Source organism: Phaseolus vulgaris, chromosome 6, assembly GCF_000499845.2.
Source record: "Phaseolus vulgaris cultivar G19833 chromosome 6, P. vulgaris v2.0, whole genome shotgun sequence".
NCBI lineage: Eukaryota > Viridiplantae > Streptophyta > Magnoliopsida > Fabales > Fabaceae > Phaseolus > Phaseolus vulgaris.
The window spans coordinates 4014950-4031324 of record NC_023754.2 but is presented as its reverse complement, the minus strand read 5'-3'; the positions used below and the strand labels follow the sequence as shown (position 1 = coordinate 4031324).

Sequence of the window (16375 nt, the reverse complement as noted above, 5' to 3'; positions counted from 1 at the left end):
TTAAAATAAAATAGTTTATAAACTTATTAAAAAATTTGGTAGCTAATTTATTAATTTTACAACACATTTTCTTTACAAAAATTTATATCAATATAAATTAATATGATGCTTAATTTATATCGATTAAAACAAATATAATAAAATATGAACTATTAAATCATATTGTTATTGTTCAATTCGAATAAAATAATTGTGGATAATCACTTATAATTCAAAAATTAGATTGACAAGATTCACTTATTAACAATATAATAGTAAAGTTATATGCCGTGAAATTTGATATTATATATATATATAACACTATTAGTTTTAAATTAAAGGTTTGTCGTTAACTCAAATGATTTTTGTATGTTTTTCTTCTATAAATATAGGTAGTTTAACTATCACCATGATATGATATGCCAGTGTCTAGAAATCTATCTATATCTATCTTTTTATATCTATATCTATCTTTCTATATCTATATATCTATTTAATATATATATATATAATAATATTTTATTGTGAATAATTTCATATAAAGTAAATAATTTTTCTCAATTAATCATATTATTATAATTATTTGTCAGATTAAAATTTAACAATCATAGCAGAATAATCTAATGATTCATACTTATTAGATTTTGAAACATATATATTGTTTCAATTTTATTATATATCAGATATCAAATAATTTTATAAAATTTTGTAAACATTATTTATGTTAAAAAAAATTTACTATCTAGTGGTGTATTTTGAAAAGCACAATACTAAAACAATAACTCAATTTTTTTTTTCTGAACAAACATTGTTTTGAATTGAACCTGAGGGCTCAAGAAAAATGCATATATATATATATATATATATATATGTTAAGATTTATTCAAGAATTGTGTGTCTGAAAATAGAGAGAAAGAGGCATTGAGTTTAGCAGAAGAAAACAGTAATTTATCATAGAGGAGAAGGTGGAAGAAAAGCATTGGAGAGAAGAGAGAGTGCGGGATATTAAAATAGAGAAAACACGCTTGGGAAAAGGGGTGTTTAAATTAAGAAAAAAAGATTATCTGAATATTCTGAAAATAAAGAAATGAAGATTTTATGAATAATTGGGGTGAAAGAATAAAATTAGGAATAATATTTCGGACCGAAAGCTTTGAAAGAAAGAAAGAGCGAGAGAGCGAGAAATAATAATTTCCATATTAGAGATAAAAAGGTTAATTATGATAATTAAAGAGTCATTGGCAGCATAAAATCTGTTATTTTTTGAAAATATTGAATACTCACTTAATTGTAATTGCTGCATCTCTTTGTGAGAGATTATATCTTTGCGTCTTTCTCTCTCCTTTGTTCTTTCTTCCCCTCTTCTCAGTTAAGGAGACTCTATTTTATCTCATCCCATTTATCTTTGTGAATCTTCGGAATAACCCAACAACCACACTCTAACTTTCTCTTCTTCCGATTCCTCCCACAATTTTCTACCTCTCTCACCCCTCAATTCTCATATCTCCTCAATCACACTCTAAAGGTAAAGAACAAAACACAAACTTTTTTCTTTGCTGCATCCTTGTACCAGTTTCTTTTCTTCTTCTTTCATTCTTCTTAACCCTAGCTCATTCTTTGCTTTTCTGTCTTCTTAAGATGGATCGCAAAGATAATCGTAAACAACCACTTTCTGATCATGGCTTCGAATCTTGCGCCAAAGAGAAGATGAAGAGATCCGTTTTGGGTTCTTTCAAAGCTGAACTTGAATCAGTCGCGGATGAGGAAAACCCTTCCCCAAAACTCAGTACGTGTGATATCTGCTTCAGGAGTTTCAGCTGCGGCAAGGCCTTAGGTGGGCACAGAAGATCCCACTTTATGAAGCAGCAGCAGCAAAAGAAGGTAAAGACCCGTTTAACTGATAATCACTCGTCAAAACCTGGTGATAGTAACATTAGGGTTATCTGTGATTTTGATGATGATGACGGCAAACACATTTGCTGTATTTGCAAGAAGGAATTTCCTACTAAGAATGCTTTGTTTGGGCACATGAGATCTCATCCTGAGAGACCATGGAGGGGTGTGTCCCCTCCTACTCAAAAGAACTCATCTTCTCCTTCTTCTTCTTCTTACTACTATTCTTCTTCTTCTTCTTCCCTCAATTCTGATTCCATCGAGAAAAACAAGGAGGATCACGATGTTGACGATGGCTGTGATGGGGGTGACGGCGTGATCGCATCTCATGAACATCACACGAATCTCGTTGATCTTTTAAGGCTTACTTCACCCAGCTGGCTCAGGAAAGATACAAGAGGCAGAAATTCTATTGGTGGGTACCAGGCTGCTGAAACTCTTTTTTACATGAGTTCTTATTCCAAGTACTTTTGCGGTGAGCCTAATAGGGTTTCCCCCAACAAGGAACAAGTGCAGCCAAAGAGTGCCCCAGCCCTAATCAAGCAGCGCAAAAGAAAGATTTGTCAATCCTCGTCAAGTAAGAAAGATATGGTGAAGAAGATAAAGTTTTTATTTAAAGGTGAATTGAACTTGGGAAACACATCCAATGGGGTTGGTGGATGTGATGGTGAGGCTAATGAACTTAACAGGTCGAAGGGTTTATCTGAATCTGGGGTTGAGTATAACCATGAGGATGAGAAGAAGGGTATGGGTGAGAGTTTTGATGATTTGAATGCTGAAATGGTTACTCCAACTAATAAGGTGCAAGAGCATGTTGGTCCTTCTGAGGTGAAGAAGAATATGGATAAGAAAGGGAAAAACAGTAAGAAGACGGTGCTGAATTCAAGGACAAAGGACTCGGAATCTGAGAAAGCGAGTCAAGAGAAAACAGATTGGTATAAATGTTCTGCATGTGGAAAAAGCTTCAAGACTTTCCAAGGCCTAGGAGGGCACAGGTCAGTCCACAAAGAGAAGAACACTGTAAGCATTGATGAGCCAAACCCCTTGGAAGCTGTTGCTGAACAAAACAACTCTAGCAGCTCCTGCAACTTGAGCAAGATGGAGGACCCATTATTTAATGAACCAACCATACCAGATCAGCCATGCCAATCTTCAGGTGTCAAGCAACTCAATTTCGATCTCAATGAGCTACCTTGTTCTATGGACGAGGAGGACTAGCTAGGCAATTTGTATACTTCTCCATTTTGCTGCATTTACATGGTTTTTGTTATTAATCTCCAAATCTTAATCTTATTATTCTAATAAGTTTCATTACAGCTTTGTATTTAGGAATTCTATGATACAAAAATTAAAAGTTCTGGTACTGTTTACTGCTGTGCCTAACTCTTCTCTTCTCTTCTCTTGTTACTAAAAAGTAATAGTATAGCAGAACTCTTAGATTTGGCACCATGGTAACTGTTCATTACTTCACTGGATTAAACTTCTTAATCAGTTTATATTATATATGCTTTTTTCATTTTATGATTTTGTGTACTTTTGCCATTTTATGATTTTGTGTACTTTTGTCATTTTTTCACACTATACCATAGATTTTCAATTTCTATCCATTTTTCATGTGTTTAGAATTACTTGATAAATTTCAATTCATCCCTTCTATTTATTTTTCACAGTATTCCATAGGTTAACTCATCAAAATTCAAAACTAATGTCACTTTCTTTTATGTCTTTGAAATGAAATGGGTTTGCAGTGACATAACCAACTTCTTCTTTTTTATCAGTCAGTAAAATATTTTATCAATAAAGAATTGATATAAATATAGGAAAACGTTATTTACAAAGAGTCTAAGCTATGATTATATCACGAGGATCTATATTTAGAATTTTTAAATTTGATTTTTAATTAACTTTTAGGATTTGTAACAATACATAGAATGAAACTTTCTTCAAGTTGTAATTGAATGTTTTTATTTTAAAATAATTAAGTTGCTAATTTTAAGTCTTTAATTTTGTTGTTAATTAAATGGTTATTCTACCGTATGGAGAAACTAGAAATACTTTGACTGAGTCAACACGAGTGCTGCTTGTATTGAGACTCCCGAGTCTCTCTTTCTTTTTATCTCAGTTATCAATATTCTACTTCTACTTTTTTTACATTCCCAAAATATTATAATGGAAATGTTGTTATGAAGTATATCAAAAATGATGTTTGAATAACCATTATTATTTTTAAAAATATTTATTACATTCTAAAATAGTTAAAATAAAAAAATAAACAAAAAGATAATATCTCTCACTATCGTATGAATATATTTATTTTTTCACCTACTCAGTTTAAGAATAAAAACTAAAAACAGTACAGACAAAATATGTAACTATCTTAAAAATAAAATATTTTTTAGAATATTTTCTTACAATTTTTTAAAAAACTAAAAATAACCATTCCTATTTTCAAATTTGGTTCAGAAAGGTTCAGTAAAAAACAAACACCTATTGTGCTCTCAAGAATCCATTTAAAAAATAATCCAATGGGATTTTTAACTGAATAAATCTTACAGGAATATTTTCTATAATTCAAACATAATCTAATATAGTTTCTGAAAATATATAATCTTTTATAATTGATATATGTAGACCAATCAAGGGAAATCAATCAAATTATATATTGCATTCTTCATTTCTAATTTATACAGTATATTTAATTTGGAACAATTGAAGGAAATCATGCTATTTTTGTTTAGTATTGATTTTGATTTAATCTTATTAACATACCAAGTCATAATTAAATCAAAGAAATTAATTTATGTGAGTGCATTGCCAAGAACAGTTTTTTTGTTTGGTTTTACAATGACAGAATAAAAAAAAAACTTTATGTTGGTACATTGCCCTTGTGTGGTGGTTAACATAGGCTGACCAAAATAACTGAATTGAAATGAAACTTTTAATTAATAACTAAAAAATAATCTGAATTTAAACAAACTAAACAACTTAAAAATATGCTGAACTTACTTTTTGTTAATATTAATTTTATAACTGAATTATTTTAGATAAAATACAATATTGCATTAGCTTACCTTGTTTCTATTAGCTACTGAACAGATAAAGTTTTGCAGCAAAGATGAAGTTGTTTATATAATGCACCAGCTGTTACCTCTGTATTCTTCTATATTTTAATTTTATGCTACATCTGGTTGATAGTCATGAGTTCATAACAATATTTTCTGGTACTCATTTGTTCATTATTCTAATAATCATGTTGGATTTTATTTATTTTTAATAAAACAAATTTAGATTTATTTTTTTACGTGAAAATAAATTATAATGAAATAATTTATTTCAATTTTTTTAAGAACCATTATTGTTTAATTTTAATTCAATTAGATTCAACTTTTTATATTATTAAATAACTCTTACTTATATTAGTAAACAACTATCTCGTAAACAATTGTCTCTAATCAATTTAGGTAAAAAAAAATCTTAGTTGACTTCGATTAAAAATAACACAAATTATATTTAACATTGATCAAAATATGTCACTGATCAATGTGATAAAAGAAACCCCCTAGTTAACGATTAATTAAAAAATAATACTAGCTTACATTAATTAAAAAAAATATTCTTAGTTGACTTTGATCTAAGAAACCCTGACCAACAGTAATAAAAATATAACATGTTTTATTATAAAATAATTTTAATTTCTTTTAGGGATGAATTAGTATTTTTTTTATTGAAATATACTATTAGATTGATTAATTGTACCATGTTATGAAGAATAAGAGAGATTGAGGGTGAGTTTGGAAATAAGAAAGACTAGAAGTAGAAAAAATATATATATATATAAAATTAGGAAGAAGAGTGACTAAGTGGAGAAGATGAGAAACAAAAGTTAGAAAATGGAAGATCCAAGTAATTGAATTTTTATACAAAACTAAGATGAATGACTTGAAAAATAGAAAGAAAAAAAAAACCAATTATCATGTGGAAAATAATCCATTATACTTTATCATGTTACTATGTTTTTTAAACTATAAGTCATAATTGATGATAAAATCACATAATTAACTAAGAAATCTGTTTTTTTTTTTCAATATAATGAATTAAAATAATAATAATAATTAATACTATAATTAAAATAATCTTTTATGGTTCTGTTTTGTTGTTTATTCTAATTATCTATGGTCAATCAAACATATTTATTTATTTTAAAATTCAGAATTATATCACAATTTTATTTTTAAAAGTCATTCAAATATTTCCACAAAATCTTTGATATTTCAAAACTCATCTTAAAAATTTATGAAATTATTAAGAGAAAATATATTTTAAATTATTCTTAATTTCGATTAATGTGAACTTTGAACACATCAAAATATCATTCAAATAACCTTCATTTTCACCTCAACTTGTTTTTCATTCTTCTTTTTTCCTCTTTATGAAATGGTCATTAGTAGTTGCTGGTTTGGTGGTCGTTGTATCTTTAAAGCTTGAGAGAACTGAAACCACTCACTTTAATTGTCTAAATAGATGTGAGTGACTGCATTACAAAATCTTGGAAAGGGTTTTCATGGCTCGGTTCTATAACATCCAAACAAAAATTAAAAAAATAATAAAGGAGAAAACGTAATAAAACTCTGGACCGTAACAGGTCTTCTTGTTGCTGCCTTATTTTTACATAACTTTCTAATTTTTTTAACACTCACTTTACAACTAATAATATTATTATTTTATTTATTTTTATTTTTATTAATTGAATATAATAATTTATTATAAAAAGGAGTTTGACACTTTTTTTTATATCACTTCTATTTTCACTACAAGAAAAGAAGCAATTAGCTTCCAAATTCTTGCGTGGGCCACTTATAGATGTTACTATCGTCGACAAAAATTGCGAAAAACCCACGCAACAATGACATTCGACGCTAAATGGACGCACTTACGAATTTAATTTTTTTTTTATAAAAAACATCCAGTTTGCGTCGGCCGCGGCCCACGCATATGCGTCGACCACGGCCCACACATTTTATATTTTAAAATTTTAAAATTATTTATTTAATGTATAACAAATATTTTTATATTTAATTCTTTATTGTATTTATTTTAAAATTATTACTTTAATATTATAATAAATTATTTAATTTATCAATTTTTAATATAAATTATTTCAATTAAATTTATTAAATTAATTAAGTGTTTGATTTAAAATTAATTGAGTAAAAGAAAATATGTATTTATATTATTTAAATGTTATATAAAATATTTTATTATTTTAAAGATTATTTATTTTAAATTTATTTTATTTATATTGTCATAAATATTTTATTTTTGAAATTATGATTTAAATTATTTAAATTAAATTTATTAAATTAATGAAGTGTTTAATTTTGAAATTATTTAAAAGAAGTTATCTTAAAAAATTTATAAAGATTTGAAAACATGTAGAAAAATAATAATTAATTAAAAAATAGTAAAAAAAATGTGTATTTAAATTTTGTAAATATTATATAAAATATACATAAATTTAAGAATATAAATTCAAGATGAAGTAATTAATTAATGCAAATGGTAATTGACGTATTTAAAAATAGAGAATAAGTTTTATCTAAAAATGTTTTATTTGGTTTAAGAAAAAAAAGTGAGATAAAACTTTTGATTAGTAACTTAAATAAATTTAAATGTTATATGTGTGCAATGGATGAATGAACTAGGATTTTTGTTTTGATATCCATTATAATTTTAAAAATGTTATTTCTCATAAATAAAGCATAAGATACTGAATATGATCTAATTGTTATATGAAGCATAATTTCTGTTTGACTACATGCTCTAAATGTCATTGTTATAGTTACTGAGTATGATCTCGAAAAGAAATTAATGTTTTTCAACTGAAGCACATAATAATGTAGTAAGTTGTAAGTAACGAGATGATACATATGCAATATTCCTTATAAGTATGTTAATATAGTTTCCCAATGTACTAAATAATAGGTCTTTGACATAGTAATTTTAGTAGACTTAGTTCTTAATAAATGTAACATAAATAAGAAGTTTCGACTAGGTGTGATATAGAATGAACTTAAAATCATGGAATAGAGCTCATGATTACATTTTGGATTATAAGTTATGTATCGGTATGGGCGAGACCGACACTTGGTCTCCCTGACCGAGACCCACCTGACTGTTCGAGACCTAGTGTACCTGACCGAGACCAGGGGGAACCTGGCCGAGACCTGAGAGACTTGACCGAGGCGACCGAGACCTGAGAGACTTGGCCGAGACCAAGGAAGCTTGGCCGAGACGAGTGGAATCATCACGACCAACCCATACTACCGTTAACGCTCAAACCAAGGTCAGTGAAGTTAATCCGTCATTAAGGATTAGGTAATACAACCCTAAGCGAGATCCACTCCGCTAATCAGGCCCAATAAGGTAAGTCCATTGAAATAATATAAATAGCACACATCCCAAGGATAAAGGTACGTCATTTATTATTGTTCACCTACCAGAACACTAATCACCCGCTCCACTGACTTGAGCATTGGAGTGCCTTCGCAGGTACCCCATCCGGTGTTCGCCCGAGACCGAGAGCCGAGGGAGAAACACGAAGACGAGAAGGACCTCAGTCAACCACCCGAGTCCCATCTCCCTAACAGGAACAAGTTAATAACCCTAGTTCATTGTAAAGGTAAGAGTTGAACTAAGAAGTGCATTGTAAAGGCTGAAAGAGAGTATCATAAGCAATTTGAGAAATATGAGTCATTTTCATGATAGTTATAGAATTAACTTAGAATCATGGAATATAGTTGATTATTAGATTTTGGATTATAAGTTAGAAAGGATGATGAGGGTATCATGAACAATTTCAATAATAGGATTCATTGATATTTATGGTAGTAGATGTTATGTCACATAGAAATTATACTTAATTTAGTTTTTGTATAAATTAAATAATTTTTTTTTACAATTTAAATTAATTTTATGTTGTAGAAATTAAATTAAATTATTTTATATAAATTAAAGTAAATTTTTATTATATAAATTAAATTAAATATTTTTGTATAAATTAAATAATTTTTTTTACAATTTAAATTAATTTTATGTTGTAAAAATTAAATAAAATTATTTTATATAAATTAAAGTAAATTTTTATTGTAATAATTAAATTAAATATTTTTGTATAAATTTAATTAATTTTTGTATTGTATAAATTAAATTAAATTGTTTTATATAAATTAATAAAAGTTTTTGTTGTATAATGAAATTAAATTTATTTTACATTAAATTAATTTTTTTGTTATATAAAAAAAGTTTTAATTTATTTTTTAAATTTTGAATTCGATTTTAAATTGAAATAAAATTAAAAATTTTAAAGTATGCGTCGGATGTGGCCGACGCATACTGACACTATATATTAAATTTTTTTGTCCTCGGTTTTCCAACAGTCCCAAATTCGAAAACCTAATTTTACTAATTCTTCAGTTTCCTCCTCTGCGGCAGCTCTCTTCAGTTCCCTCCTCTGCTCTCCCCCGCATGCAGCTCTCCCCCGCGTCCAACTCTCCGGATGTTGCTCTCAATAAGAAGATCCCGCTTTTCTATTGTGAATGGTTTGATCCTACAATTAATGTTGGGACTAAATTTCATTCACAATATAATTTAGTTGAAATCAAGTCAAGTGGCAGATATGGACCCTATGATCCATTCATTCTTCCGCAGAAGGTCAAACAAGTTTATTATCTCACTTATCCAAACATATGTAAAAACCTTCGTGGATGGTGTGTTCCAATTAAAACAAAACCTCGAGGATATGTGCAAGTTGACAACATCAACGATGAATTGCCGTATCAAGCTGAGGAGACGTCTAATGTGTTGCCAGTTACAAGAATTGAACATTTACAATGTTTAGCTGACACATCTAATGTCGAAGTAGTTGATGACGATGATGATATTGAAGCACGTAACGATGATGATGATGAAGATGTTGACATCTTAAATGAAGATTATTCGAAACATGACATACGTAATGACAATTCAGATTTTGATAACAATGAAGACTAATGTATATTACTTGTAATCAATTATAAACAAAACATGTGATCATTACATATTTATACTAATATTATGAACGGATAATTTTTCAGGAAAAATGGTTAGGACTAGAGGGAGGGATGATAGGATTGTTAGGCATGGGCAGCCGAGACGTGGAGTTTCTACCTCGATGCACGGTGAGCTAGCTATAGACCTGGGAAGCATCCCTTATTCTGGTATTTTACCATCGTCTGATCCTGGTAGTCCATATATTTCATCCCATTCCTCGACACCATCTTCTAGCCCGTCTTCCTCCATCCCCTCGTCCTCTGGGCGTGGAGAATTTCGGCATGCTTATCCACACCCCACTATATCACCTCATCACACACATATTTCATCATCTTCACACCCTCTTAGTATTCCAGTACCACCAAGGCCATCATGCTCTGTTCCGACTTACCATCAGAGTGTCTCTACACCACTCCACCAGACTTGGAGTTTTCCACTCCAGCCTACCTGTGGTACATTTGTGCAGCCCACCCCTGATACTTTTGTGCAGGCCACCCCTGGTACATTTGTGCAGACACCCCTGGTACATTTGTGCAGACTACTCCTTATCCCATTGTCCACACCACATCTTCTCCATCTATCCCGACTACTGCTGGCTCTGTGCAAGGCCTCTCTGACCATGTTGACCTGGTGCCACTGCTGCTTCAGAGCATGACCTCCCCCCTGAGGAGGTCCAGCGTGACCCTACTGGTAGGGTCATCATCCGACTTCTTGGTAGAGGGTAAGTCATCCTAAATGTATATTTAATTTTATCTTTATATTACTATGTTTGTAATTTTATTTGTTTGTATTTGTAGTTGGACGCCAAATCATTTTGCTAGTGAGGCCATTGGACATTGCATTCGATCTCAATTTAGAGGTCCATATCATCATTATGATGTCATGCTTGAGGAGGACAAACTGAAATGGTGGACTGACTTTCAGGTAATTTTAATTTTTGACAAACTACAGTCACTTGTTTTCTTGTTTTTCTTGTGGACTCAAAGTAACTATTTTCTTCTTTTTAACAGACTAAAGTCACTTGGGCACCCCATGATGAATGCCAAATTAAAAAGGTCTACGAGTCTAAAGTCAAAAAAAGACTTTGTGACATGTTGACCAAAGCTAGGGCAAAGGCTGTTCGACCTATTTGGATAGGTGAGCAAGCATGGGCTGAACTTCTAAACTATTGGGATTAACAACAATTCAAAATAAAGCCAATAGGGGTTCAGCTCGTGGTGGAGCATTGCACTCCACAGGTCGAAAATCACATTCAGATATTGAAGTTACCTTGGTAAGTACTTGTCACTATCTTACATGAAAATCATTTTACATTTGCAACCTATAATGCTTTTAATTGTACAACATTATTAGGAACGTCAATATGGTCGTCCTCAAGAACCTGATGAACTATTTATGACTTAGACAAATAAGAAGGGTGAATGGGTTGATAATCGTGCTCGAGAAACTTATGTAAGTTATTCTTGTAACTTTTTTTATATTTATATTTTAATTTTCTAACATTTTCATTTCATAATGATCTGCGTAGGAAAACTATCATGAGCGCCTGAAGGCCCTTCAAGCAAATAGTTCTCAGGACTCCAACACTGATGTCCACCAACTTGATCCTGCAACTAAGCTTCAAACATGGAAGGAAGCTGCCGGAGGAAAGAGTAGAGGTCGGATGTATGGTACAACAGACTTGGCTGCTAACTTCCGCAGGAGTTTCTTCTTTCACTCAAGCCTCTGCTTCCGACACTTCACAATCTGGGCATGTGATTGAAAATGAAATGCTTCGTGCTGAACTTAGTATGTGGAGTCAGAAGTATGCACACTTGGAGGATGAGCTGAAGGTTATAAAAGATAAACTTATCTCAATGGAACGTGACAAAACTGCTTCCAATAACACAACACAATTCGATCATGAGTATGATCCAGAGCAAGATGATCAACCTGTTCCTTAAAGTGTATCCTTTAATGTAAGTTTAACTATTTGACATTTTTATTATATATTAAGTATTTTAATTATTTCATTTATTTATATTGTTTATATTTTTTTACAGGTTTAGCACATCATTATGGGATTCATTTTGGTACTTTTAGTTAAATTTTTACAAATTTAATTGTAATATTTTTTTTTAAGTATTCATATCATTTTGAATATTTGAATTGATCAAAGATTTTGTTTAACTATTTGTATTACTTTTGTACTTTGGATGTGTTTGTGTATTTAGATGTGTTTGTGGATGTATTGTGAATGATAGTAATTTGTCTGAATGTGATTTGGTTGGTATTTATTCTTTATAGGTATTCTGGCTATTTACAGGTAAATTGGCTAGAAAACAAAATAAATTGTTTTTTTTTTTCCTTTATGCGTCGGCCATTAGCCCACGCAAGCCTTTTTTTCAAAATTTGCGTCGGCTTTTGCGTGGGTCAAGCCCACGCAAAATCTGATATATTTATTTATATATTTTTATAATTTTCTTAAGTGAAATTTAAATTATGCGTCGATTTGGCCCACGCATAAGTCGCCACATATGCGTCCATTTTGTGTCCACTCATATTCTGCGTGTTGCGTCCGTTTTGCGTGGGCTTGACCCACGCAAGATGCGTCCAACTTTATGGCCCACGCTATTTTCCATTTGCTTCCATGCTTTTTTCATCGGAAGTGGAGCAGACGATAATCCGACGCATAAGCGTCTGTTTTTTAACTTTTGCGTCCATTTTTTGGCCCACGCAAAATGGTTGTTTTCTTGTAGTGTTTACAATTTTTTTAATTATAAAATATTATTAAAAGATTAGAGTTTGTATTATCAAGTGAGAGGTGAAAATATTAGAGTGTGAAAGTATCATTGTTTTCTTTAAATACACCAAATATTTTTAAAAAATTGATCATTGAAATAAGGGATTGGCGATGCGGCTCCTCATCCCGTATTGGCCCATTCCATATTGTTTCGTTTCGTATTGGCCCGTTCTATATTGGCTCACAAAATGTGAGTCAAGTTAACCCGTCTTGTTTAAATAATGTGAATTAAGTCTATTGACACGTTTCACATAAAAGATGATTTACAAACCTAAACCTGCATAAAAAAATTATTAATTCACTGGTAATATATATATATATATATATATATATATATATATAATACTCGTTGTCTTATCTTTAAATTGTATGGTGGTAGTGTTGGCGTGACAATATTTAATTTGATCATTTTTTCCCTCTTTTAATTTATTTTCGTTTTAATAATTTCTTCAATATCTTTTCATTTCCCTAATATTCCTACTACACTATGAATTGAAAATGTTGTGGCAAAAATGACAGGAGTCAAAAGAGCGTGTGGAGTCACTAGGACATGACATTGATGAGAACCAAAAGTTGGAGGAGACAATTTTTGTATTTTTTATTAAGGTGTTTCTTCCTACACCTCATCAAGCTTTTTCCGACACCTTATCAATTTCAGAATTTAATTTACCTAACATAAAAGTGAATTTCAAGAATGGAAATTCAGAAGAGAATAACAAATTTTCAGAATAACTTTTTTGAACAACTATTTTACCTTTTAGAATACGAAACAACTATTTTGACTTCCAAAATTTGATTTCTAAAATTGATGAGGCGCAAAAAATAATCTAATGGGGTGCAAAAAGAAATATCATTTTTATTATTATGTGAGCTAACCGGTTGGTCTGTCTTGCTATATACCTGACCCTTACAAGTTGTGCATTATGCAAAATGAACCTAAGTAAGTCCATGGACTAAAATAATAATCTCACCTCACATTTTTCATAACGGGTCGTGGATCAACCGTATTTTCCCTCCCCCATTGCCACTGATAAAATCCAATTGAAACAAAACAATCAATTGAAAACAAACAAACTAATAATGTAGATGCGTCTATAAAATACTCGGGATCGTGAAACCAAATGAAGGGAGAAAAGGGGAATAACAAAAGTGAAATAAGAGAGAGAAAAGAGAAGTCACTTAGCCCAATCCTAACTAGGTTAAATATGAGGCGTGAGGCATAACCTTAGATTTCATTGGGAGAATAAAAGGATTTAAAAAACTTTAGAGGAGGCAACCGTCAAAGAGAAACATCTTGGATCTTATTTTCTTGCTTTCCATGCTTGTAATGGCTAACATGAGTGACTAATTCTACCCTTAGGGGTTGTGAGTAATTTGTTCAAACTCTTATGTATCGATGTGATATTTAAACATATTATTTTATTGTTGATTGATGATTGATATTGTCATTTTATTCTTAACTGTCTTTATATCATGATTTTTATCCTTAGATTTGACTGAAAAATACTTCTAAGTGTCTGACCTAAATGATAATGCTTAACATATTTGAATGCTAGGAATAATTTTGAAATGTTAATTGCTATCAACATTTGTTCGTAGCGATAAATAGTTTTTATAAATATGTGAGAAATTGATATTTAGGAGACTATCTTAATAATTTTATATGCGAGGAATCGATATAAATGAATTTTATATGCGCATCAATATCAATTAAAGATAGAATATTACATGCTTTTCAAAATACAAAAAAAAAAAAAATGAAAAAAGAATGAACTTCAATCCCAATTTTCACAAATGAATCAAAAACTCTTTACTTTGCTTTATTTATATTCTTGCAATCTCATACACAACAAACTTCCAACAAACTTTGTTATATATATATATTTTTTATTTAGTGAATATTACACTTGAGAATTCAATTGTTCCTTGTGGGTTCAATATCCGTCTTTAGGAAAAAATTTATTATTTTTGACACGATACACTTGTCGTAAAAAAGTCATCAACCATTATCTGACATTTTGAACTAAAATAACATAAATAATAAAAAGCATCCTCAATCCCGTTGCTTGTGAACTAGGAACTGGTACATCATGTGTTGAAGCTTTAACCTTAATTACGAATTTTCTGCCTCTTCATGGATGAAGATGTTATGCATTATAAACTTATAAACTATTAAGAACAGTTGTATAGGATAGTCACCCCATTAATAATATCATACGAGTAAATAGAACATAAATATGAATCATTTAAAGACTTCGAAAAACAACACAATCAACAATTACATATTAGAAGTTCAATTAGGTACACAAATAAGTTTTATCCCTTATTTTTTATAGACATAATCGATTATTGGAGTAGTGTTTTTTGCCAGATAATCGATTATCCTACTATTTTTACATAAATATTTGATTATTATAGTAGTGTTTTTCTTCTTCAGATAATCAATTATCCCACCATCTTTACATGCATAATCGATTATGTGTGTAATTGGTATTCACACTTAATCGATTATGCTTGAACTATGTACGCTGTTTTATGGAGTTCTGGAAATGGCACTTGCTTATTGAGATGTAAATGGTACTTCCATTAAAACAAGACAAACATACACATACCAACTTCCCAGGAACACATACACCACCAAAGCCATACAACGAGAACCTCACTTGGCCTAAACTTGGACAATGAACCTAAACCTAGACAACGAAGAACCTCATCATCAAAAACAAAAAAGAATGCAAGACTCTCACGAACAAACTCTCTCAAATTATCCAACCTTCTTCTTTGCTTTTCAAGATTTATATAAAGAATGCAAGACACATATTACCGTTGCTTGTAAATTGTTCACAGATCCAGGCTCTTTGTCAAGGAAAAGTAAAGTTGTGCACTTCTTCAGGAATCTCTCTGCATGGATCTCAGGAATCTGTTATGCATGGCTACCTGAAAAGCATTGTGCCCACGTGCATGCAAAACAAAAAGGGGCAAAATGGGAAAAAAACTGTGATGAGCTGGCTTTTCCTGACCTTTTCTTCATCTGAGGAGGAGATGTTATTCACTGTTCATGGGTATCTTCTCCCCTTCTCTTTTGTGCAAATCCCTGGATCCAAATGAGTGATATACCCCTTTATCCTGGCTCGTAAACCGTACATGACTAAAAACAAACAGACCCTATGTGTTATTCCATTACCTGAGTCAATTTTGATCTTAAGTCCAAGAGGTGTATTGAATGACGATTTGATAAGACATCATTATTATTATAGATCACATTTTGGGTTCTAAAATTAAGACATAAATCTTATAAAACAAATTTATTAATATATATATATATATTAATATAAAATAAAAAAGGAAGACTTAAAATTTTAAATAAAATCTTAATTGTAAAATAAAAAATATTTTTTTATTCAATATATGTATACACTTCTATTAACAATCAAATAAAAACATAATAAGAATTTTAATTTTATAATATCTGATTATAAAAATATTTTAAAAATAACATGAACAAGTCAATAACTTAGAGGGTACTGTTAGATAGACTACCGACGAGCAAGAGAACTTGGAAAGAAAAGGGGTGGTGTAGGAGAGTAATTTGTGTGTGTTGTGCGGGAGGAAGAGGAGATTGTAAACCATATT

The 16375-nt window shown here is 30.5% G+C and overlaps 1 protein-coding gene and 1 long non-coding RNA gene across 2 annotated transcripts; both read left to right on the top strand.

Moving 5' to 3' along the window:
- The first annotated feature begins 1617 nt into the window (after positions 1–1617).
- LOC137833249 (uncharacterized) lies at positions 1618–3090 on the top strand. The gene has a single exon (XM_068641609.1). It carries the CDS (start codon positions 1618–1620, stop codon positions 3088–3090), a length of 1473 nt encoding a protein of 490 aa, XP_068497710.1.
- Positions 3091–10594: 7504 nt separating this feature from the next.
- Positions 10595–11513, top strand: LOC137833030 (uncharacterized). Its single transcript, XR_011084651.1, has 3 exons — positions 10595–10681; positions 10758–10884; positions 11489–11513. It is a non-coding gene; the product is annotated as an uncharacterized lncRNA (long non-coding RNA).
- The last annotated feature ends 4862 nt before the right edge of the window (positions 11514–16375 follow it).

What these genes read in the sequence shown, in the direction of transcription:
- LOC137833249 (XM_068641609.1), top strand. Translation starts at nt 1,618, where the DNA reads ATGGATCGCAAAGATAATCGTAAACAACCACTTTCTGATCATGGCTTC.